We start from the raw sequence: 25,958 nt of genomic DNA on the forward strand, positions 1-25,958 counted from the left end.
GGTGGACAGAAGTGGATAAAGAGGAGAACAGACAGATGGTAGATGAAGGGGAATAACACTAGATCAGCTCAAGGTCAAAACATGTGATTCATTATTTTATTTATTTTAGAATTTTGTGCAAACAGTGCATTGAGTGAATGGGGCCTCTTAAGCGAAAGATAACTGATGTCGATAACTGATAGCAGCTGAGAACAGACCAGCGCTGGATCAGAGCTGGATCAGGGTCGGATCAGGGACAGATCAGAATGGTCACTGACCAACAGAGTCAACCCACTCTTGGGTGTGACGGCGCTCGGTGTCACTGGGTTTTCAGAAACTAATGAGCTTCTTCTGGGTGACCTTCTTCCTGATAATGTCCCTTAATCGGCCCATTCATCTTCTACTTGCATTAAAAATTAATCTCTCAATTTCGTTGAGATCGCTCTCCCAGAAATATGAGGGAAATGACAAGATCATTTAATTGAATTCAATTCAAGCCTTAATCCTTCACTCAAACTTTGATTTAACACGTATCTGGGGGAGTTGATGTACTTCTGACATTGTGTGTTTAAAGGGGGTGTAGTGGCTCTGATGCTGTGAGGGCATGTGGTTTGTGTGTATCTGCGTGTGTGTGTGTGAGAGAGAGAGAGGGAGAGAGAGAGAGAGAGAGAGTTTTTAGGGGTAAGGATTAGGCACTTCTCCATGAGTCCGGCCCAGGCAGATGGCTTTGGGACTTGTCAAAGCGAACACAGCTGGAATTATAATTGATTAATCCCCCAATCCCAAACCCAATCACTATATTACACACACACACACGCACACGCACACGCACACGCACACGCACACACACACACACACACACAGGGTAGGTGTGCACACACCCACAGCAGACCTTCTGTTTCACGGCATGAAATATTCATCACTGCTCTCCTAGGACAGTGCCTCTTTGAACTCTCCCAACACTCTCACTTGCACTCACCACAGCCAAACCGCTGCCAGAAAGCCCAGTGCTGCCTCGTATGCCACAGGAAAGTGGCCTATTATAGCCCAGAGCACTTGAGAGAGCAGAGAGAGCATCCAGTATGTCATCATTGCTCATCACCGTTGTGTTTACAGAACTAAGTCAGGAATAGATTCAGTAGGTGTGCATGAGACAGTGCCAAGAAAATGCCTTAGGACTGTGGATACACACATTTGCATTTCGAAAGGCAACGTTTGTAGTTTTCTAAAAAAAAAAAAGATATGCCATTCTGATCAGTTAAGTTCACTAATGTTTCTATGCATTTTATGTTTCTAGGTTTTTTTAATTCCAATATGTCTGAATCATTTGAGTAAAAATTAGTTCTTTAACAGAGTAACAGCTTATAAGCATGTAGAGGAATATTCAAAGTAGGCCATCAGAGATAGCCTCCTCCACCATTGAATGAATCATGGCAACAAAAAACAGTTTCCTTGCTACTAAAAAAGCGTCCAACCTCAACTAAACATCCGTTAGCCCTAACTAATCATCCAAATCTTTCGCTGATTAAACACACTCACACTGACACAGTGAAGATCTCATACAGACAGGATGATAAGAAAGAGAAAATTAGCAGGCGCTAGACACTGAAGCCATCACTGCAGGACTGTGAAGCATCCTAACATATAAATCTTCACAAACACGTATAACGTTAAAGGAGCATTTGAGGACAGAGGATCAAACGTTTTGCCGGTGTTCAGGCGCTTACCGTTCGGCTCATCTCTAAGGAAGAGTCTGTGAATAGCACACACAGAGACAGCATCTCCAGTATGTAAACTTGCCAGTGGTTTACACAATTCCCACAGCCCACTGTCTCGCTAATCTACATTAGCCATCTTTCTCTCTCTCTCTCTCTCTCTCTCTCTCTGTCTCTCTCTATTTCTGGCTCAGTTTCTAACTCACTCTCTATTTGTCCTCTTGTGTACATCTGAGTTTATTTATCAAACTCTCAACTCTCAGACACACACACACACACACACATCAAGTTTGCACCTTCATTACATAAACATAAGCATCCTCTACCCCTCTTTTTCTCACTCACTCTCTCTCTCTCTGTCTCTCCCCCTCTCTCTCTGTCTGTGTGTGTGTACGATAATGATTTTCTCTTTCGCCTTCCCTCCCTTTCCTCTGTGTTCTCCCACGAGAAGAGAGTCTCCCATTAGTCTTAAGGCTTCACACATACTTTAATAGCATCTCCGATGCCCTCTCAGCTTGCAGCATGTGCAGAATGCATATTTTCGGCACACTCCCTGTGGGCCTCCACAGCACCTTAGTCCCATATATCCATCCCAAGCCCCCCCACCCCCCCAACAGCACTGTATCCTTCAGACTGACACAGAGTGGGGTTTGAGGGTGTGGAGGGGAGTGTGTGTGTGTGTGTGTGTGTGTGTGTGTGTGTGTGTGTGTGTGTGTGTGTGTACTGTGTGTACTGTAGGTGGGTGGGTGGGTTTGTGTGTCTGGTCTGACCAGCATCTTAATCTCACAGTGGGAAATAAAACAGGCCGCAATTATTTCAAGGAAACAAGGGGGGGGCTATAAATACACGGTGTGCTGGCTGACCAAATAAGGGAGCACCCAGGCAGGCAGGCAGGCAGGCAGGCAGGCAGGCAGACGTGTGGACGGAGACGGGGCTGGGGCTGGGGCTGGGGCTGGGGCTGGGGCTGGGGCTGGGGCTGGGGCTGGGGCTGGGGCCAGGCTGCAGGCTGCCTTGGAGCGCTCAAACAATAACAGGCAGGCGCCACAGGAGGCCAGCCTGCTGCTGCTGCCACCTCTCTCTAGCCATGCCTCCCTTTCTCTCTCTCTCTCTCTCTCTCTCTCTTTCTACCACCTCTACTTACTACCATCATACTTTCCTGCCCCATTCTCCCTCCTTTCTCTGTTTCTCTCTTTCTCTCTCTCTTCATACCTTCCTGTCTCCCTCTTGCTTTCTACATGCGCCTCTCTCCCAGTCTCTTTCTCCTTGCTCTTACCCCCCCCCCCACTCCCTCCCTCTTCTCACACTCTCTCCCTCTCTCTTACCCTCTCCCTCTACCTCTTTTTCTCACCTCTCTCTCTCTCTTACCCTCCTACCCCCTCTCCCTCTCTCTCTCTCTCTCTCACCCCCCTCTCTCTCCCTTTCTCTACCACCACCCCCTTCTCCCTCTCTCTCCATGCCTTGCCTGCCTGTTTGCTGGTCTGCCTGGCTGACTGACTGGGCGGCCATTGTGAGACAGCCTGGGGGAGTCAGAGAAGGTGGGTGGCTCAACGGTGAGCCAATCGCGGGTTGAATCACCGCTGCCTAAGCATGATATTTAGAGATGAAGAGGCCCTTTGAGGTGCAGTCGAAACGACTGAAGCTTTTTTTCTCCCCCCCCCCTCTCTTTTATTTTGGTGCTGTGTAAGAGGAGAGGTGCAAGAGGCAGAATGCATGATTCATCCCTCTGATCGTTTCCAGCGAGGGGTTTGTGGATGATCTCATTACGAAAGCTTGGTCGCGCACAGTATGACTGCAGTCAAAATATTGCATTAGATCCTCAAAACACAGTCATGCTTGTAAACGGCATGAGGCAGGAAGAGGGCATATCTAATGAGCTTATATCTTCAGTAAATGATGCAGATGCAGCTTACTAAATACTAAACTAAACCAAACAACTCTGCTGACAGTGATACAGGAAATTGAAGAAAGTGAGATTTATGTCTCAAAGCACCTAATGTTGGGCTGCTGTAAGGCTGTAGTCAGACCTTGAGCTTGTTAACCAAGTTGCTATATTGCATGTTGAATATCCTTTTATTTTGTATAATTGCAAAGGATATCATTGTGGAACAAAATCACAAAATTCCACGATTACATTTGTGTACTGAATTTAGATCTTCCCTTACTGGAGGTTGGTGGCACGACATACTGAGAGTGAGAATGTCAACAACTTCCAACAAAGTAAAAGTACAAATCCTTAAAAAACATATTGATATAATATAGCATATTGAATTGAACTGAATTGAGTGAGTGAGTGGATAGGAATTGTTAGGGCATTTGCAGCAAGGGAAAAGGTGTATTGTTGGTGGTCCCATTCTCACCTGCCCTGACGAAGAGCGTGGCTGAGCAGGACGCCTGACCCATCCAGTTGTTGGCGGTCACGTTATACGTCCCCGCGTCGCTGGGCTTCATGTGCATGATGGTGAGAGAGAATCGCTCCCCCTCCACCCGCAGGATGTGTGTGGGGCTGTCTCGGATCTCTGTATCCCCTTTCCTCCACCTCACTGCCACACACACACACACACACGCACACACACACACACACACACACACACACACACACACACACGCACACACAACTCTATTAATTCAGTTTGCTGAAAGTCAGTAAAAATACACCACACACATACACAGAGACACACACAGAGACACACACATAAACTCACACACACACACACACACACACACACACACACACACACACACACACACACACAGAAACAGTAGCCTTTGAAGCGGCTGGGGGTTAATAAACCCAGCAGTGCTAGACCAAAGACTCCATCAACCCCTCAGCTACTGGTTGACCTGAATCAGTTTGACTGTCACTCACTGGATTCACACTACCTGAATCACTGAGCCGCCAACACACCCCAGCCATGTACACACAAAACAAATCATAGACAAAAATTAAGTGGCTGGCTATTTTGTCATAGGTCCTTTACACGACATCATGGGTCACTGAACGTTTATTTAATTATTATTTCTCTTGTTGTTCAACAGGATAGCTGCAGAGGATGTCTTCATTCTTTGAAATGCTCATGATCACGTCTCAGTAGAAATAAACTTATTTCATGCTTAATAAAAATTGTATTCTGATAATGACTTTAACAAATCATAAAAATCATCATTACAAAATATGCCTTTCTATGTTAAGTATTCATGTACCCATGATGAAATGCAACATGATACAACACTACTCCTCAGCCCTCACAAGTACTAGAAGTGCTATATTTAGACCGATGGCACGGAGTGGAATGTGGCGGCCATGGTCCTGTCTGATGGACGGCTTGCCTTGCGGGAGGGGGCTTCCAGCGATGACACACTTGAGCTGCACCTCGTCCCCAGTGCAGGCCTCTACGTCCCTCAGGGGCGTCTGAAAGTGGGGACACTCGTCCGGGGACTCCTCGGCTGACATGTAGGAATCGTCGGAGGAGTCCGCTGGAACAGGGGAAGGCAGCAGCAGAGATGCGTCACTTGTTTATACTAATAGACGAGTGAAGAGAGTGTGTGGTGCTCTTAAGGTGGCCATTTTTCAAAGGGTATAAGGGGCATACTGAATTGAACTGGGTGGTACAGTACTTGTCCATTGACTCAGTCCCTTGGATTGAGTTGACTGAAATAAATATCTGAACTGGGATTTGAACTGAACCGAACTGAATTAAACCAATTTGAATTGAATTTGAAAAGTTCAGTTTAAGATGTATCTATATATTATGATTCAAATTAGTTGTGACGATGTGTGCTATGGGGAAGAGCATGGCTTGGAAACATGAATAATATTAGATTGGGAAAATGTAAATCAATTTGGTATATTGCAGCTAAAGCTATTTTAAGAAAATAATAAATAACCACAATGACAAACAAAATATAGAAGTGGCACAGTTCTTACTGCCATGAGACTCTAGTAGCACCTTTTCTTGAATGCCCACTACCTATTTACCCACAAACCCAAAAAGACACCGTCTGACCTACTTTTCCTCTGACAGAGATGAACAGTTGGATGGTTTTGTTTACAATTTCCTGCACGCACAGGGCAGCAGGGGATAATTATAGCTCAACCTTCAGACATCCTAGTGCTTCACTTCACTTGCATCATTATTCACCGCAAATAGGTTGTCTCACCTTGTTCTGGAGACGTTGGACGATCGTGATGCGCCTTGCCCCGACTCCTTGGGCTCCTTCCTTTCCTTACTGGCCTTCTTGTCCTCCTTTGGTCATGCTCTATCCTCTCTTCTTCTTCTTCTTCTTCGTCATCCTCCTCTTCCATGGGTTCATCCTCAACAACAATAGTGGGGATGGTCAGTTTCAACCCTGCGGAAGGACCTCTTGTTGGTTTCTTCTCCGGAGCGCTCTGTGGTGTTGGGACAGGTGCAGGCTGTGCAGGCTGCACTGAGCTGGCCATCCGTGGTGGCTTCGGAGGGACTGGTACATCTTTCGTAGGTGTAGACGCCCTCTGTAAACAAGGGCTCGAAGACTTTCGCTCTTTCTTTGGAACTGGCTGCTCAGTCTCCTGGTTGTGCGGCGTCTCTTGGAGAGGCTGGGGACTAGGCAGGGTGGGAGTGTCTCGGGTTGGACTTTTGCGTGGAAGTCTGGGTGAACACTGGCCTGGGAGTTGGATTGCAGGGAATATCCGAGGTTTGGCCTTGGCGCCGCCATCTGTCTCGGTTTTCCCCACCAGTGTGTCTTTCCCGGTGTGTTTCTTAGACGCTCCAGAGCGCCATGGAGCAACCTGGTCTTTCAGAGGCTGCTTGTCTTCTGTTCCACTCTGCAATTCGCTTTGTGTTCTGACTGGTTTCTGTGGAGCCCGTTGTTCTTTTTCAGGCTCTGAAAACATCCGTGCTGGTCTTTGTTCCAGATCGTGAGGTTTCTTACTCACATTGGGTAGGATTGGTTCTTTTTCAGACTCTGAAAACCTGCGTTCTGGTCTTTGTTCCAGATCGTGAGGTTTCTTACCCACGTTGGGTAGGATTGGTTCTTTTTCAGACTCTGCTGCCCTCATTTCAGATCTTCGCTCCCGATCTTGCAGTTTCTGAATGACCTCAGGAGGGATCGGCTCTAGTTTACCCAGGGCCTGCTTGTCTGTCTCGCAGAGCTGCTCGGTGGACATAGCCTTTTTCATGCTGGGCCTCCCGACGAGACGTTTGATGCGATTGAGCTCCACTGTGAATTTACTCTGGAAATTCTGGACTTTCTGAGCATAGTTGCTGTTGCTGCTACCCTCCTCCAACGAAGAGGCCTTCTGCTTGAAGAAGGACCTCTTTAGAGCCACGTCTGATGTCCCTTGGTCTTTTGTGGCTGCAGTTCGCTTGTTCCGGTCATCTCCGGAGTCGACAGATGCCGCCCGACTAAACATCGCCCAGGGGCGACTTGCCGATGACCCCTTGGGCGGGTCCACACTCTGCTTACGCTCCTCAAAGGCTCGGACCTTGTCGAAGATCTTGGAGCCAGCCCGAGTGAGCTTTGGAGTCTGGCAGGTCAGCGAGTCTTTACGCGAGTCCTGCGAATCGCTGCTGTGGGAGGACCCAGACGACTTAGAACCTTTCGCTCTTGTCATACTGTCGGCCTTCTCCTGGCGGACCGCGGGGCCTCCCACGTTCTGTTTCTGCTGCTGGCCACTGTCACTAGGTAGAGAAGTGTCGGGTCCAGGCTCATCATAACCAGGCAAGGATGAGCTTGGTTTGGTTTTGCCCAGTGGGAACAGAGCACTGGGGGTGTTGTCCTTTAAAAGGGTATCCACTTGGTTCCTGGAATGTGGGCAATTGGGGGATATGCATGTTAGAGCAGTGGTCTTCCAAAGAGGTGAAGGGTTGCATTGGTGGAGGTTGTAGGGGGGGGGCACACCATTTGTGATGCATGTTAGAGAGGGGGATTGGGGATGTTTTCAGTTTGAGGGTGCACAAAGCAATCTTTCAATGAAATTCAACATTAAGATCTAATGTTGATATTGGGTATGTGTTATTGTTAATACATATATGATTGATGCTTCTATTATTGTGACTGAGAAAAAATAGGCACTTTTTTACTGACTCCAACCATATGAAACATGCGTGAAAAATGATAAAAACATGCCATGTCACAGCAACTTAAAACATGGTGACATGCAAACACTCCAAACATTTTTAAATTAATTTATTCTGGTTCAGTTTAGTAACCATTCATAAACATTTACTATATTACATATTATAAATAACACTTTACATATATTTTACAATAAAATAATACAATGATATGACTACAGCTATTCATATCATACGCATGTTTTCATTCTAGTGTTGAAAAACCTGTATTACGTGTCAAGTGAACTGTCATAAAGTATATAAATGTTTATGAATGGTTACACAAATAACCTCATTCAAAGAGGGTATCCCTTAATAAAGGATGGAGTCAAAGGAAAGCATGGTGTTTCGAACTTAAATTCTCGAGGAATAACTGATGACAAAATATGAACTAAAACAAAAAGATGGAAAACTAAAAGAGTGACTAGATTTGGATTTAAATAAACTGCTACAGTCAATATAATTGTAAATGGGCCTGTTTTGGTTTCTGGTCATTATTGTGTTGTTGTTTTTTGTTGTTGTTGTTGTTGTTGTTGTCGTGTCCCCTGTGCCCCCGCTCTCAAGGATGTATAGTAAAAGTCCTCCCTCCATAGAGGCTGAACATGCTGCCATAGTAATCGCTGGCTAGCGACGCGCTTTCCTCCGACTCCCACGAGGGACGGGCCACGCTGGCCTGGGACGCACGCAGCAGGGCCTCCACGCCCAGGTGCCTGACGGGGGGGCTTTCTACGCCCCCCAGGTGCGCTTGCCTGCCAGGCTGAGAGGGGTCCACCAGGCCGGGGGGTCTGGAGCCGAGAGGGAACACCTCCCGCCCCACCACGGGGTCCTGGACAGCTCTGCGGTCATGACCGTACGGCTCGAATGAGCGATCCGCCATTTTGACTCCTAAACAAATAATGCAAATACTCAAACACTGAGACAAATAAAACTACTCAATGAGACACATATAAATACTGAAATGCCGTTGTGTTGAGAAAACATATGCACTGTCCAATGTTGCCATATAGCTGCTCTCTTATAGAGCACTGTATGTTAGAAAATAATCAAATCCTACCGTGTACCTGAGCACAAAACGTGAACATAAACACTTGATTTGATCATTTGAGCAGCTACTGTTGAATACTCTTGTATTGGAGGCCAGAAATTCTTAGGATTAGATTTTCACCGGCACAATTAGTATTCTGAGAGTGAGAACAAGCAGTTGAAAAACTAACACAACATGCCCACTCTGGGAGTTCTGTTTTGCTAAGAATATGAATAAACATAAAGTGTGGGCAGGCTTTGTTTGCCAGAGGGGAGAACAAACGTTGAATCAATCAGTTTGGATGAACAGCAAAAAACAAAAACATTAAAAAAAAATACCCCATCATATCCCTTCCCATTCTGCTTGCTCCCTCCTCTCTACCAACATCACTGTTACCGTGCCAACATGGAACTCTAGAGAGTGTGAACAGTGATGTGTGTGCAACACGGCAACCGTCGACAGCACATCAATTTGATTTGTGTTACTCAAGTCCTCAGGTTCTAAAAATAGAACGGTGACTTCTTTACGCACTTCTTTTTCATGATGGAGGACTAAAGAAGTGTACAAGCAGACCTTCAAAAAGTCTCATCAGACTTAATGTCAATTGTCTTTCCCCAGACAGTTGACATTTATATCTGAAATATTTTGGACATTTAAACCATTTTTTTTTTGCGCAATCAGTTAACATTTATCTAAACAACGAAAACAAGACATTTTACCTACAAAAACTGCTTCTGTCTGAGTCTCTTTCAAATACACAGGTAAGCACAGACACCTGAGAGAAAAAAGACATTTAGACAGACAGATAATTACCTGTCTGGCCGTGTGCTCCTTTGCCTTTCTCTTTGGCCTCCATGGGGACCTGTCCCTCTGCTGTTTCATCCTCGGTATTCTCTGAGTCTGCAGCAGAGGAAGATAAGGAGGAGGAGGAGGAGGAGGAGGAGGAGGAGGAGGAAGAGCAGTAGGCCAAATGACATTAAACACAGCAGCAAACCCTAATCACATTTCATGCCGATATAACTGAGGACAGAGGACTAGATAGGCATCCAGGTGCGTCAGAGGACTGTGATTCACCCCTACCACACACACACACACACACACACACACACACCAACCATCCCCTCTCCAACAGACCTCTTCTTCAAAGCTTCACCACAAATAGACTGACATGAAATCAAATAGGGGAGAGAACAGACACAGAGTTGAAACACCTTTTTTCTCCACAAGGGGAGTTTGTTGGCAGATGAGTGAGAGGCATGTGTGTGATGACTAATGCTTTTTTTTTTTCTTTCTCGGCGCTCGGCAGTGCTAACAAGACAACACATCGCTGACCCACAAACGTCAGAACTCACTTCACAGCCACTGCTACGCTGCCATACCTTCAGTATACCAGGATACATGTGGCGATACTGAAAAGTATGACAGAGTTTCTATTGATATATGAACAAAGAGGAAGCTCTCCTCCAGCGCTCATGGCTGCTGAATCCGAAGACTATTCTGCACATGAAACAGGATATGAAAGAGCAACCGGGAGCATATTTTTGCATTTTAAACACTCTCAATGAGAGACGAGTTAAAAGGCGAACGAGACAGATCAGTCAGATAAAAGAAGCCCAGCAAGGAAAGATTATTTGTTTATTTTTTTTTACCAGAGGTTTGCTTCCTGCAGGAGCGGAAAACTTCACTTCCATAGTGGCAGCAAAAAAAGGGTAAACAGAGAAGCACAGTTACCATAGAAACCAACATCCTAGTCTTAAACATAGGCATACACATGCGTACGTGCGAGCACTCAGATTCACATTCACACACACACACACACACACACACACACACACATACACACACACGCATACAATCACATACAGATGCGCACTCTATGCACAACCTATCCCACACAAACACATACATATACAAATAATGCTATTCAATGCAATGATACAAGCAGTCACCCACAGTCACACACAACCACCCTTCACAAAGACGCACAAAGCCAAATAACACCCGACAGTACACACGGCGCATTTTGAATTTGCAATTTCATTGCTTCACTTAAATAATAAAATAATAAAGAAACAGGTATAAGCTATAAGTGGCTTATTCAAACCCAGTGAAATAATAATTGAAGCACAAATATGACGACCCATTTATTGAGAAAAAAACACATGGAAGGACTAAAACTAATAAGTTCAGCCAATACTTAACCAAGCATAACAAAACTGTCTTGAGAGGATAACCTACATCACCACTGTCCGGGTCCTACGCAACATTGCACAGTCATGGCTTAAATGAAGAACTGATGCTACACAAAATCATTCTTTCAAGTATATCTTCAAACATATGCTCATTGTATCAGCTTTGCCCATAACTATAAACAGTAGATATTTAACCTGAATCATAAACCTACACACACCATGAGTAAACCTTCCAAAGGTTCGGTTGGAGTGGCCAGTTTTCTGCAAGAAAACAAAAAACTCACATTAGAAAACATTACATGATGTAGCCTACATTATAGGCTATTCACCAGATGGGTATATGCTACGAGACACCATTGACAGGATTATAATAAAATATATATCTGCTAAGGATCAGATGGATACATCTTAAAGGCTGTTATCACTTGATACCACATGAAATTAAACATTTGAAAGTTAAAATCCTTAGTCTGTCAGTCAGGCTTCCGTTGAACAAGTTTCCACCCGAAGGATTCCTAGATTAATCCACCTACTGTGGTCCCACCCCGGAGCATCCTGGCAGGAGCCAGCACCGGTGCTGGTATGGAGCAGAGTCCTGGTGGCAGACGGTGCTACCTAGTTTACCGGAGCTTCATGTTGCTGCCGCTCTGTTGTGTATTTCATCACTCCGGGAATGACTGTGCCGTCGGTGGATAATCTCTCCCCTCAACCTCCTCGTTTCCTTTTTTTTTGCTTATTGCTTTCTTTTATTTATTTTTTTTCATTTATTTTTTTTGGTCGCTCCACTATTTCCAGCAGTTGAGAGACACTGACTGCTCTGCTACCCTGGCAACAAGACATGAAAATGTCCCTGGAGGAACTCCCAATATCACTGACTGCACTGAGATGGAAGCTTTTAATGTTTTCCTTTTTTTAACGACTGCGTAGCAACACCAAACCTCTGATGGTTACCGCACATTTTTTTCTTACAGCCTACTGCTTTGCACAGTCAAAAATGATCGGTCAAACATGGCTGGTGAACTAGACCCTCTGTTTATCTGTGGGAAGTGTGTCAATGATATGCAGCTTCTGACAGGTGACCCTACAGTATGCTGTCTAGACACAGCGAAAGGGAGTCTGGATTAAGAACAAGAGTGTGAGGCAAGCACAAGGAAGGAACTCTGGACTTACCTGGAACCTCTTCTTTGACCAGATCTTCTTCATGATTTCATCCAAGTCCCAAGTGTGCAGAAAACATTCAAAGAGGCACCTGTTGGTAGCTTGACAGTTGACGATTCCCCCCCCAAAACAAAACCTTTTTACTCCAAAAACAAAACTAAAACCAACATCAGAAACTGAGTTTGTTTGTTGGTGTGTTGTTGTTTAGAAATAGGAATAAAATAGGAAAAAAGCCCAGTCGTTTTTTAGAACCAGTTGAGTAATTCTAGTGTGAGTACGAATCTCTGTGGTAGATGAGCCACTATGAGCCTCAGGTGTTGGAGCAGCTGCTCTCGCTCACGGCATCCCTCTGACAAGCGCATCTTCCCCCGCCTCTTCCTGCTCCTCTTCTTCCTCAAAGGGGGGAAGGGAAAACAAAAAGAGCCCCAAACGCAGGTTCAGTCAGCCCCAGCCACAGATTCAGGCTCAGCTGCTGCCGCTGTAGTGGAGGAGGTGGTGGATGTGCTGGAGGTGGCGGAAGCTCCAAGGCGGGGAAAAGAGCATCGCTGGCTGGGAGGGGGGGGGGGGGGACTCGAAGTGTGCAGCGCAGGTCAGATCCGAGAGGAGAGGGGGAGGAGGGTGGGACCGGAGAAGCTTGCCGGCATCCGGACAAAAGCAGAGTGAAAATATGCTGCCTGTGTGGTGTGAGCAGGCTCCCCTTCTCTCTTTGTTCCTTGCCTATATCGCTTTCTGCTATGCACACACACGCTCTCTCTCTCTCTCTCTCTCTCTCACACACACACACACACACCCTCTTTTTCTCTCTCTCTCTCCCTTGCTTGCTCCCTCTGTGACGTCACTCACAGCCTCCTGCAATAAAAGTGAGAGAGCAAGTGAGAGGGAGGGTGAGTGGCCAGTGCATTGCACAGATGCCGGACCCTGCTGGAGAGGGGATGAGAAAAGAAAGAAAGAACAAAGAGAAAGAAAGAGAAGGATGTCTATTCCCCTAAATGAAAATACTGCAATTTTCCATTGCATCTCCCCTATCGCCTTTCCCCCCTTACCCATTAGTATATCTCCAGAGAGAGAGAGAGAGAGAGAGAGAGAGAGAGAGAGAGAGAGAGAGAGAGAGAGAGAGATGAGAAGAGTGAGCGGAGGGCAAAAAAGACAGAGAGAAACACTGTGTGGGAGAGAGAGAGAAAAAAGAAGAGTATGGTGGTGAGGGAAGAAGGGGGAGAACAAATTAAGGAAGGGGCAAGGGGCTATACTAAGGACGAGAGAGAAAAAAAAAGAGAAAGAGAGAGAGAGAGAGAGAGAGAGAGAGAGTTCAGTTCACAGCTTACAAAACATGAATTATCCATTGGGAGTCTGTCTGGAGCCTTGACGTCACGGTAACCGAGGGAGCATCGACGGGCAGGCTGAAGCCGTGATGAGTGGCACACTGAACGTCACATCAATCGGTGAGCTCACGGACTGACTGAGGTCCCCATCTCTCAGCCTCAGCATCAGCACCAGTCTACTGCACCACACCGAACACGCCATCTCTCCAAACCCCCATTAGCAATGTGACACGGCACATTTCCATATGTGATGCATTGGTTAGTACCAGCTGTCTCATCTAACGCATGCAAATATCACCCACCCTCGCTTTCCATAACAATCACATAATACAGTGGAAAAGATGGATCTGGATGGTGTCTGATTGATTGCCTATCCGTATGAAGCATATAATGCACACATAGTGTGTTGTAGGCTGCAACTCGTGGCCTTGCATCAGTTTGAATATTTACTGGTTTGTACTGGTTTGAATTACAGCTGATTTTTATAAAATGCAGGCACACACACCATCATATGCTGTTTGCAGCACATGGTCTAATTAATAGATCATTGCACACACTCAGTCAAGCTCACTGAAATGTCTGTCAGTGGAATATAATCCATCAAACGAGAGCCTGTGAAAATGATTCGGGGCGTAACAGGGCCAAGCCATATCGTGATGAAAGTCTAATGCTGGAGATTGAGAAAACACATTTGGCTCCATTAGTTGCTTCAGCTGTTCGTTTTTTTTTCTCCCCTCCTTGGCCATTTTATATTATTGATAAATCATTACTGTGTGGACGAAGCGACAGGAGAGTGTGCTTCCCCGTTTTTGGTCTGCTGTTGTAGTCAGCAGTCGCTGTAGTGTCACACACACAAACACACACACACACACACACAAACCATCTCGGAGAGATTTCTCGCAAACGTACGCAAATCAATAAAAACACTCTGCGCTAAACAAGACAAGCTGCCCGGCTCACATCTCACTTAACCAGGATCGATCTGGGCAGAGGCTGATATCACTGCTCACTCCAGATGCACTATTAGCCTTATTAAAAATAAATAAATAAACAAATGGGACAGAGTAGGCAAGCAGAGGTGCTGATTCCCTAATGAGGAAACACCACTTTTATGGGCACTTTGACTGAACAAGGGAAACATTGAATATGGGAAAATGTGTAGCCTATGACTGTCAAGCAGGCCAGACAGCATTTTCGTCTAATGTTTGTCAGGCATATCTAAAAAGAGGGTCTGATAATGAACTGCATTGGGCTCTAACTATGTGTGATAATGAAATGATACACCGTTCTGAACCAACCTCAAATGACCAACAGCCCCTCCCCGTGTGCTTTTAAAACAGCAATGACCCCATTTGTGAGTCATTTTACATGTAAATATAAAATGTGCCAATTAGCCAAGTGTGAGACTTATCAGGCAAAGCGTGAAGGTGAAGATTAAAGATGATCATTTATTTCTGGTCGTCACACTGTGTGCAACGAAACCCACCAAAATGAGATAATCACAGAGCACAGCACTTGGTTCATCACCATGGCGACAGTCAACGCATGAACAATATTGCATGAATAAGCAGCAGTGTCGGGAGACAAGCATTCACAGGATCCTTTAGCATTTTCTCTGCTCATTATGGTCTGTGCAGGCTGCATACACATCGCTGGATGAATGCCTCCTGACTCAACATTAGATGCCTTTCTGTCTATTGAGTTGATGTGCCTGGTAACCTGAATGTCATAAGTTCAGATGGGTTCAGAAAAACATGGAATGGATGATTTAGCACAATCACTAGAAAATCAAATAAGGTCTAGTCCAGGTCTTTCCCAGGGTTAGCAACGATGTCAGCGTTCAGTTTCAGAAAGAAACTGTCTCAGAGGAAGACATTTTGTACACTTAGATCTCCCATCCCAGTATTTGGTGGTCCTATCACAAGCCTGTTGCCAGGGTACATCTGCCAGTCTGCCAATTTACAGGTCGAGCCCAGCGACTCTCTCCTGCAGTAATCTGCTGAGCCTCAACCTCAACTGCCAGGGTAGCGCTTTCCTCCGACACCCTTCTCATTATTTGACCAACTGCATATGAAGCAATCTTTTTTGTTTTGACCGACGTGTGATCAGACCATGTGGAAATCTATTCACGTTTCTAAGCACTCACAGTGAAGAGCATGGTACGCTGTATTTGATAGATATACAGCTCAGTCCCCTCTAAGGCTCCTTCTCAGGACCAACTCAGTGCCTTATCTCCAACACATAACTCCATGTCTATGTTTTCATTGGCCCGCTCTGTGTTTTGCGTCAGGGGCTTTGTAACAGGAGCCCAAAGGTATGCCATCTCAATTAATGACAGGGGACAGGGAACACACTTCTAAAGGACCGTAGTGTGTGTGTGTGTATGTGTGTGTGTGTGTGTGTGTGTGTGTGTGTGTGTGTATGTGTGATTAGGGTGCCAGTGTAAGGGGCTGTGTGTGTGTGTGTGTGTGTGTGTGGGGGGGGGGGTTGAAACCAGAGCATAGCTCTTAATCCTGCTTCGGCTCGTGAGTAGGGAGTGTGTGTGTGTGTGCGTGTGTGTGTGTGACATTTAGCACGGGGGTAAGCAACAGTACAAACACGTCCATCGAGTCGCATCAGAGTCATGTCAACACTCTTCATTCAAAGCTTATTTATTACGCCACGAGCCCGGAAACATGGGGGCTGAGCATTTACTGCAGGTTAATTACGACGAGGGCTGCGTGTGTGTGTGTGTATGTTTGTTTTTTTGTTTGTTTGTTTGCGTGGAGCTGCAGAGACGTCGATAAAAAGCCTGTGCACTACCACATGCCTCGCTTCGCAGACTCTCCACTAATACTGCTCGCTCAAGTCGACTCGGTGAAAACACAATAAAAGGGTTCCATTATACACAGCTCATAGTCAATAAACAAGTTCCTACACGCCACCTAAATAAATGATCACAAACACATCTGAAATATTCAAATGCTTGTGTTCCTACACAGACTGCATGCCACCCACTTAGTGTTCAGTAATCTGCTCTCTGCTCCACACACTTGAAAGTTTAATGGAAGCTGTGGATAACATCTCATGAATGTATTTAATGTCTGTTCAATTGTGTGAAGAATGTCAAACAAGCTCTAACCTTTCTGAAAGCTTTCTATCAGAACTACTCTATTGTATAATCTGAATCTTTCACATGCATAAATGCCATGTATTTACGTTTTAATCTATGAATTAGTTTATTCATGTAATCCCAATCTGTCTAGGGTGGAGCATGTGTGTGTGTGTGTGTGTGTGTGTATGAGTGTGTGTGTGTGTGTGTGTGTGTGTGTGTGTGTGTGTGTTTGTGTGTGTAGGGGTGACCTTTTGTTTTGGTGCATCTCAGGAATTCAGCTTGTTCTAATACTGCTGAGTGCTCTAGTCCTTTTGAGCTTTATCTTATCACAATATTTCAGACTTCCAAAAACAGGCTCCGTGCACAAAGAGACTCAGAGAGTGAGAAAGAGAGAATGAGAGAGTGAGAAAGAGAGAATGAGAGAGTGAGAAAGAGAGAATGAGAGAGAGAGAGATATGGAAGAGGGAGGGGAGGGAGGAGTAGAAGGGAGGGTGAGGGAGGATCGCTTCGAGGGTTGTGCCTGGCAAACTAAAATTAGGAGATGTTCAGAGCTCTCGAGCGTCCAGATGGACAGCAGCAGTTTTGCACAAACAGACTGTAGAGGGACCGATCTCTCCACAGCACCCGGCTGCCAGTGTACAGCACTTTAAACACAACTACATTAATGCTGTGTGAGTTGCTGGTTCCTCTGTGGCAAGAAAACCATTCCTTCCATTACTTTACTTTCCTCTTTTCATACAAGAGAATATGACTTTCAATTGCCCTAAAATATATGCTTCAACAATGTAAGCATGAATAATTCAGTTCGAGAACTCATAAGGGTTTCATAAAGTGTTCCACCATATTGCTTAATCTTTGTTTTTTCATTCTGGGAACATCCTTGTAAACTGTTGATAGAAAGGTTATGAAGGTCTACAAAAGATATTCCCACATGACACTGTCCTCATCCCAGAGTACGGACACATTCAAGACGACAAGATGTTTAAATGCTAAAGATTGTAGTTGGTCTGTAGTAATAATGATATGGAAAGTTTATGTTTAAGTGGTGAGTGTGCAACAATGCACAAGGTTTGAAAGAATCTACTTTTAAATACCTGCGTATTTACAGTAAATATACAAAAAGTTAATATGAACATTGTTGAACATAGTGTACAGTAAAGTGTATAGCATATAGAATGTATAGTATATTGTGACAAAGTACCCTACGTTGAATTACACTAAAAGCAGTAGACTGTTTCTTTTACAAGTAATTACAAAAAATAACAAGTCAGAAGCCCAACTCTAACACTATGCATCACAGTCTTTCCCAACATTAATTACTAGGCTGTGAGCCAAAGTGGCAAAAGAGCCTGTTGTTTCTGCCAGACATCACCACTCTCAAAGTCCAGTGCCATGCACTGAACCTCCAAACTGTCATTACACTCGTCATCATCAATCAGTGCATTTTTATCAGTTGTCCTGAAAAAGAACCTAAACAGGACTCCAAGACTGACAACCATTCAGAGAAGCATGCAGATCGAATACATGATACCCTGGCAAACAGATGAACAGGGTAAGTTCAGCCACCTCGTCCAAAAATGTCTCGTCCTCTGTCACAGAAATACTGGCATAGTCTCTCTAAGAATAGGCAGAGTCCCCAGTATGCCCAAAGAGCACAGGCTAACCTTACACTACAACCGAGATGTGTCCATTTTAAGCGTTAGGCTACTGTACGATGCCTATAACTAGCATGACCGCTAGTGGACGTCAGACAGAAAGCACCCAGTTTTACCCAGTTACAGTAAACGATGGCTGGGAACACTGCAAACACTTCCTTGTTGTTATGAAACTAAATGCGTCACCATTGATCTTGCAGTAAATGTCAGCATGCCGACGGTTTTCAGCCAGAGTCATTATCTGCAGGGCCAAGCTAGACCACATAAGCCATGTCATTCATTGCCCCAGAAGATTTGGTGGCATTTGCCATGAGGTAAAAACAAATGATTATACAAGAAAGACCATTATCATCCATTATGCTTCTAATATGAGCGATAGTTTTGGGATTTTAAAAGATTTTAAAGGCAAATTAATAATCCTTACAGTCACAGTTTGTATGTGTTTTTAATTATTGTTATTATGAGTTGCTATTGTTATTATTCTGTTAAAATCATTTAGTCTATTTCTATTATTATATTTCTATGTAGGCTATGACCATTTTTACTTCATATGGGATGGGCATTTTTAGACTTTTCCCCCTCGAAATTGCACTGTGCCTACTTCAGAGGCCACTGTTCCCACCTAGTTTGGCCTATCATCAAATGCTTGGTCTCTTTAGAAAGCTGAGACCTTGTAGTTTCTTAGGGAACAATCATAATAGATGTGGGAAGTACTGGCACAGAGGTACAGAGGCTAGAATACTGTTTTATATTTCTGCCGGATAACAAGTACCTCTGAACTGACCACATTTCAGCCCTCTAGGTCACTTGAAATTACTTAGAAACACAACTGAGCCCTAGCACCAGGTCTTGTGAAGCTGTGTGCAAAAGTAGATCAATATAGAATAAAAAATGAGTGCTTTGGACCATTATTTGCCAAGGTATGCTGAAGCGTTTTGTAAAATGCCCTATGGAAACTCCCCATATCACTTTTGGGTTCCCAAAATGCATACTGACAATAAAAGGCTTACTGTGTGGCAACCTTGGTGTAGAAGCATAATCCTGGTCTCAAATGAAAGGTAACACTCTGAGGTTTCTTGTAGACTATTTGGATTGTATGTCAGGGGTTCTGATATAGAATGACTACACAAAATATGGAATAATTACACAAAAGTCTCTTTTTTTTGGGTGTGGGTGTGTATAAGATGGACTATACATCTGCACAACTAATATTAGATAAAACATGAATATTCCATTTCTAGGGATTCCTGTGAATATGTCAAGACCCAATATGTGGCATCTACTTATTGCACTGCAGCTGCACTACAGCTAGAAAGTAGGGAAGCACCAAAAGCGGAGGAGGGGGAGGGGGGCATTTTTTTAACCAAATTTAAGTGAGACATAGTTTAATTAATCTGACAGTGTAAAGCACCATACAAATTGTACATGAAAAGGTTGTCATATATGTATTTCCAAGCTTTCAAATGGTGCATAATATTACTATGCTACATAACAATATGGTGCATAAAATTGATTTAGAATGTTGGGGGGAGGTGGGGGAGGGGGGTAGGTGTGCCGTGGAAGGCACACTGTTCCATAACTGGTTTTAAACTGTTCATTTTTAATGGTAATGTTTATTGCTATAAGTGTACTTTCCTTTGGACAAAAGTGTCTGCTAAGAACCATAAGCATAAACATAATTCATAGTGTAAGCCTGCTTGTACAATTCACTAATGGAACTTGAACAAGAACTGCAAGGTCTGTCCAAGCTGCCAGAGGTAACTCGATAATTCAAAAACTAGTTTAAAATATTGCTCTAGCTCATATGAAAAGCAGCATCCACACTATAACAATAATGACAAGAAAAATGATAGTTATTGTTGGCAGAACAGACAGGCCTTAGAGCAGCACTGCGTGAGTTCTGGTCTAAAACTAGCAAGCTGGCGATCTACAAGGCGTGCGAGACCATTAAAACATCATTCAGAGCCGTATTAACACTTCTAGATGTTTGATATTAACATGATAAATGATGTCTTCTGACAATATAGTCAGCAACATGCTTTTTGCGGTGTGTTCTGTCACAGAACACAGAACTGCATAGTACATATCCTGGATGGCTGGTGAAGACACTTTTTTATGTGTTTATCTGTCCTTCACACGACCCCATACATGTACTATCCAAATGAAAATGATACCAAATCTACTAGCTGCTGTTGCATAGAGCTGCTTTTAAAGGTGCTCTAAGCGATGTCATACATTTATTAGGCTAAAACATGCTCCAAAAACAGCCACAAAACAACTTGGGCAAACCTTGCAAAAAAAAACCCCATAACAAACTGTTCCAGCAAATCACTACGTGTTTAGGAGAGTCTCAATTGCCCGGCCTTACCTTTGAGCCTCCCACATTGGGTATTCAACATATGTAAGTTATTATGGAGCATATTATACAATTCTCAATTAATAAAACATGGTCCGTACACAGTGTCAATTATTCATTCAGGTGTCAGAGTCACTGCTCATCCCTCTGTTGATGAATCAGTGTTCTAAGGGTAGTCCATAGCTGTTTTGCAGAGCTGAGTGGCTTCAGTGACTGAGATGAAATTAAAAGGCAGAATTTGCATATAGACACCTGTCAGCCTCTGAGATTTTCAAGGTTGAGTTACTACCAAGATGCCGAGTCATGTAAACTTGTGTTTTCTTTTTTTTATTATTTTTTTTATTTTTTATTTTTTTACAAAAATCGAATTATATTTTGGATTGGATAGGAAACATAAAATACAATTTGTTGCTGGATTAATTTGCCATTGGGATTAAAATTAGATTTGTACATAACACATTTCTCAGTTTTATCATTGAGGCTGTATATTTGTGCATGTATGGTAACAAATAAGATGAAAGAATTATTTCACAAATACATGAGTTTTAAAAAGTGTGAGAGAGTTATCTCTTTGTGATAACGATGAACCAAAAGCTAATCAAAACAACTTTCACCGACTGAAAGACAGCACTTACAAACGGGGTCATGTGAGTCCCATTTGTCTGTGTTAGTATGTGTGTGTGTGTGTGTGTGTGTGTGTGAGAAGAGAGAGAGAGAGAGAGAGAGAGAGAGAGAGAGGTGGTGATACAAAGATAATAGGCAGATGAAGATAAACATGTGCATGAAGCTGAAGCACCTAAAGGATGGAAATCAGACCATAATTCTCCTTGTGTGTGGGTGTGTCATTATGCACATAATGTCCATATAGCGCTCATGTAAACAAACACAGCTCAGAAGCCAAGCGCAGCTCACCTCTCTGTTTCTTCCTGCTGGGGCCCCCCAAACTGTCCCTCCGCACGCTCCTCAGCGCCTTCCTCGCGTCCAACAGCTCCCTTTTTATCATGATCTCTTTCTCGGTGTCTCTCTCTTCACACTCCTCTCTTTTTCCGCCCAAAACACACACACAAACATGCACACACACACACACACACACACACACCTCCTGTTGTTCTCTCTCTGTTTTCCCCTCTCAGGGCATCTCCAGGACACCCCCCCCAAGTCCCGGACGTGGACACCCCTGTAAAGTGGCTCTGCTGTCTGGGGATGTATGTTGAGTGGGTCTGAGGGGGCTATTTTGAGAGGCACGTAATACACCCCCCTGTACCCCACTGGTGCCCAGCCTCTAGACTAATACCAGCAGATTACATGGAGGGAAGAGTCGACCTTCACGCCTGCAAGAGAAATGTGCTGCCTTGTGCATAAACACACTCACACTCTGGTAGTGTGTTAAGACACACAGATACATCACACACACAGACACACACACACACGCACGCACACACATGTACTGACACAAATACAAAAACACACATACACACACACACACACACACACACACACACACACATGTACTGACACAAATACAAAAACAAATACATACACATACACACACAGACAGACACACGTATTGACACAAATACAATAAGACACACACACACACACACACACTCTTACTGTACATACTGCTGACACAAATACAGAAACACACGCAAACAAGCACACACTCATGTACAACTAGCCCACACCTACTTATCAGTGATAATTGAGGTCTGAAAATAGCACTAAGATTAAAGCAACACTGCAACAAATTGCCACTTTTTGAAGAATACATAGGTTACTCTCTCTCATGACCATATTCTTTAATGTTATATGGTCATGTAAGAGACAAAACACACAGGGGGTTTCCCTAGTTGTCCAACCTATACACCATGCAGTTCTGTGTTATGGGACAGTAAGAAAAGCTGCATGGTGTTGCCAACTATGTCATCAAAAATCTTTTTGCAGCGCTAACAGGGCTATTGTTGTATATATTTTTTTAAATGTAATTTGCTTGCAAGTTTTAGACCCACCCTCCATAATACTGCTTCACCTACCCTTTACCCTTCAATACTGATACTTGAGACACACACACACAGGAATCACAAATCATAAAACACCTTTTTACAACCGCTGCTGCCACTGACATCATGGCTATCGTCATGCTCATCATCATCACACCCCCCCCCACTCTCTCTCTCTCTCTCACACACATGGCAGTGATGGTCTCAGACACAATAAAGCCGGAGGGCTGTCTGTGTAGTGGAGCTATTATAGTGCATGGGGTGGACAGGAGTGAAGAGCTGAAACTAGATACATGGCACATACTAGCACATACTAGCACATAAATATCTAGAGAGGGGGGAGGGAAAGAGATAGGGAGAGACAGAGAGGGGAAGAGAGAGAGAGAGAGCAAAGTGGTGAGAGATCAGACAGCTGTAACCCTTCCTCAGGCATGACTACGGATTGTCACGCAAAGTTGGCTTTCACTAGTATGTGTGTGTGTGTGTGTGTGTGTGTGTGTGCGTGTGTATGTGGTCATGCCTACAAGTGCAACCACAGATAGACCAGCACTCTCTGCCAAAGGTCACAAGCCACAGGGTGTGTGTGTGTGTGTGTGTGTGTGTGTGTGTGTGTGTGTGTGCGTGTGTGTGAAAGAACCCGTACACTCTTCCCCCTGCCTCAGCTAAGCTCACACCTCCGCCGCCTGTCTGCCTGCCCAACACCAGACCCTGTGATTGCCATCTCGCCTCGGCGGTGACGCCACACAGTCCTCCAGCATCATCATGCTGTGATTCAGCAGTTTTTGGAGAGTCACGCAGCAGGTCAGGCACACCGCTGGGGGAGATAAATAAATAGCGGTGACCATGATCTGAGATCTGAGACTATTTTATCACGTCTGCCCCAGCATCCGTCAGTCCACTGGGGCAAACCAAAATGTTTCGGAGGGGAAGTGAGTTAAAAGACACAGTGAGGTTGATGAGTGACCAGTTCTTCTGGCCAGTAAGGCAATGTTTTTGGTCTAAGGCTGCATTCAGTGCAGCGGTAATTCACCAAAACACATATGTTATGGTAGTTCTTTGTGAGATAGTCATGATTTGGTGATCAGATTGGCTGTTTGTGGGTGCTAAGATAGGTGGCCTTAAGCCCCTGCCCCTTCTCCTATTAAAATGTCCTGATCAGGGGGGTACGGTTGCACAACTGGTAACAACGCCTGTACCATATTCGGGTCCACGTGCACACAGGGTCTCAGGTCGTTTCGCGATCCCACCTTATCTCTCTCTCCCACTCACTTCCTGTCACTATCTCCACTGTCCTGTCACATTAAAGGCATAAAAGCCCCCCAAAAATACCTGATCACATTGTGGTCTAGTATGCAATGGCTAACATGACCTGTTTCTGCAGATTGCACAATTCAAGTGTGGATGACAGGAACATGATACACTTTAAAAACATTATTATTTTGTTGCACTTTGACTCTAATAGTGAGTATCTGCAAACATGCTAAATTGCTTTTTGTTCATGTTGGAAGGAACCTCTTTGCCATCACAGATTAGACTCTAGTAGGCAGGTTCCCATAAATGGATCAAGCCCAGAAACTTTATTTCAAAGGAGTTTTTTAGTAACATTTTCTTTTAGTCCAAGGCTAGTCTTAATCCACGTACTGTATGTGAAACCAACCCTAGACGTTTTGTGGTCCTGGAGTGGAGCTACAACCCTGATCTGGTTCAGATACACATAGAATGTACACACATCATTAGCACTTTGGCTTCAAACTGGTCTTACCCTCTCCCAGGTCGAGCACAGCCAGCACAGCGCTGCTCCTGGCCTCCCCCAGAGCGTTGACCGCCACGCACGTGTACAGGCCTCCGTCCGTCGGCTGGCAATCCCTGATCCACAGACCTCCTGGGTCCCGCTCGTCGCTGGCCACCGGTATGTCGTCATGGTACCAGTGCAGCACGGGCTCGGGGTGACCTCCGACCGACACCCGGAGACGCACGTCACACCCGGTCCCCACGGCGCCGCGCTTGAGCTTACGCAGGAAGACGGGCGGCCCCGGAGCCGGCCGTTCCTGGCCCGGAAGGTCCGAACGTCGGTCCGACGCCCCGGCAGAGGGCATCACAATTCTCTCTGGAGTGGCTCTTGAGGGAAACTGTGCCCGTCGCATGGCAAAGTCAATAGGGCCAACTGTCCACAAGCTGTGCTGTGCCCGACTGGCATCAATCAAGGACCTCCAGGGTTTGTATTAGATTTTAAGTGTTGTTATCAAGCCGAACTGTGTGTCCATCTTCGATGTTTCTGACCGCTTCTCATAACAAGGCCAGGAGTTCCTCTCCATGGTCTCCTCTGTACACCACCACCAAAATCGGCACAGATTGGACTACAATGTTAAAACAAGTAAATCTACATCAGTATAAACTTAACTTACTAAACTTACTTACTTACTAAACTTAATTATCAAACTTTCTGTATCTTCCCAACACATTTAAACTTACTTTATCCATTGACATAAATGTGTTTACATTTTATTTATTAACTTTGACAAGACCAATGTATTAGTGGGGATAAACAAACTGCATTAGCAAATCTGTATTGTTGTCATTACTTGAGTGTTATTTTTTTTCTCTCTTGTTTTTTAAGCTAGCGCTCCATTCACTGGAAGTGCTGAAAGGAAAAAACAAAATCAGATTACCTTTGCCTAATTACTATGCTCCAGTATGCGGGGGCTTTCCCGCCTCGATCAGAGTGACTAGGGTTCTAAGACCCCCGGATCACGAAGCATTAGCGGGTTCGGTTCTCGCCCCTCGAGGAGGAGAAGGGCAGCTCAGCATGACAGAAGACTCCAGGCTCTGTTTACCATCTACTGACCGAGCAATGTCACAGAGACCCTTTCTGTCACTCCCCCCTCCTGCTCTCTCTTTCTGACCTCTGCTCTCTCAGATGGGGTTGGGCTTCATGGAGAAGCAGCTCTTTTTCCAGCCCCCTGTCCAATGCTAAGCTCTCTGTTAGTCACTCAGCTTCCGAAAGCTCAACGCAGTCAACTCAACTCCACTCGTTTCCACATGTTTAGTTGCTCTTCCCAGCTCTGTCCCTCTCTTTCTATCGCCCTTTTTCTTCGTCTGTGTCTCTCTATTTCTGTCCCTCATTCTCTCTCTCTCTCTCTCTCTCTCTCTCACGTGCTGAGTCCCTGTGGAGGTGACAGAAGATTCCAACCAGCCTTGGAGTGACAGCTGTGCCCAGGATAGGTTGCATTTTTTGGGCAGCCCCACACTGCACCCCCCCCCCCCCCCCCCCCCCCCACACACACACACACACATATACTGTATATACAGAAACACACAAATAAATACAGAAACACACAAATAAATACAGGCACAAAAACACACATGTACACACT

At 44.8% G+C, this 25,958-nt stretch overlaps 1 protein-coding gene across 1 annotated transcript in view; it reads right to left on the minus strand.

The window, feature by feature from the left end:
• spega (striated muscle enriched protein kinase a) overlaps nucleotides 1–25,639 on the minus strand; it is a 50,002-nt gene extending 24,363 nt beyond the window's left edge. The window contains exons 1-9 of the mRNA XM_076302472.1: nucleotides 25,254–25,639; nucleotides 24,347–24,941; nucleotides 11,221–11,263; nucleotides 10,460–10,494; nucleotides 9,624–9,710; nucleotides 8,357–8,671; nucleotides 5,853–7,601; nucleotides 5,022–5,168; nucleotides 4,052–4,234 (exon numbers count right to left, since the gene is read on the minus strand). Of these exons, the coding sequence (XP_076158587.1) occupies nucleotides 4,052–4,234; nucleotides 5,022–5,168; nucleotides 5,853–7,601; nucleotides 8,357–8,671; nucleotides 9,624–9,710; nucleotides 10,460–10,494; nucleotides 11,221–11,263; nucleotides 24,347–24,728 (2,941 nt within the window). The 5' untranslated portion in view covers nucleotides 24,729–24,941; nucleotides 25,254–25,639. The remainder of the gene's footprint in view (nucleotides 1–4,051; nucleotides 4,235–5,021; nucleotides 5,169–5,852; nucleotides 7,602–8,356; nucleotides 8,672–9,623; nucleotides 9,711–10,459; nucleotides 10,495–11,220; nucleotides 11,264–24,346; nucleotides 24,942–25,253) is intronic.
• Nucleotides 25,640–25,958: the final 319 nt, after the last annotated feature.

The sequence above is a fragment of the Alosa pseudoharengus genome, unplaced genomic scaffold, assembly GCF_046254945.1.
Source record: "Alosa pseudoharengus isolate Yale_2024_CS ecotype anadromous, Long Island Sound unplaced genomic scaffold, YU_APseudo_1.1 YU_APseudo_1.1_scf_24, whole genome shotgun sequence".
In the NCBI taxonomy this organism is placed as follows: domain Eukaryota; kingdom Metazoa; phylum Chordata; class Actinopteri; order Clupeiformes; family Clupeidae; genus Alosa; species Alosa pseudoharengus.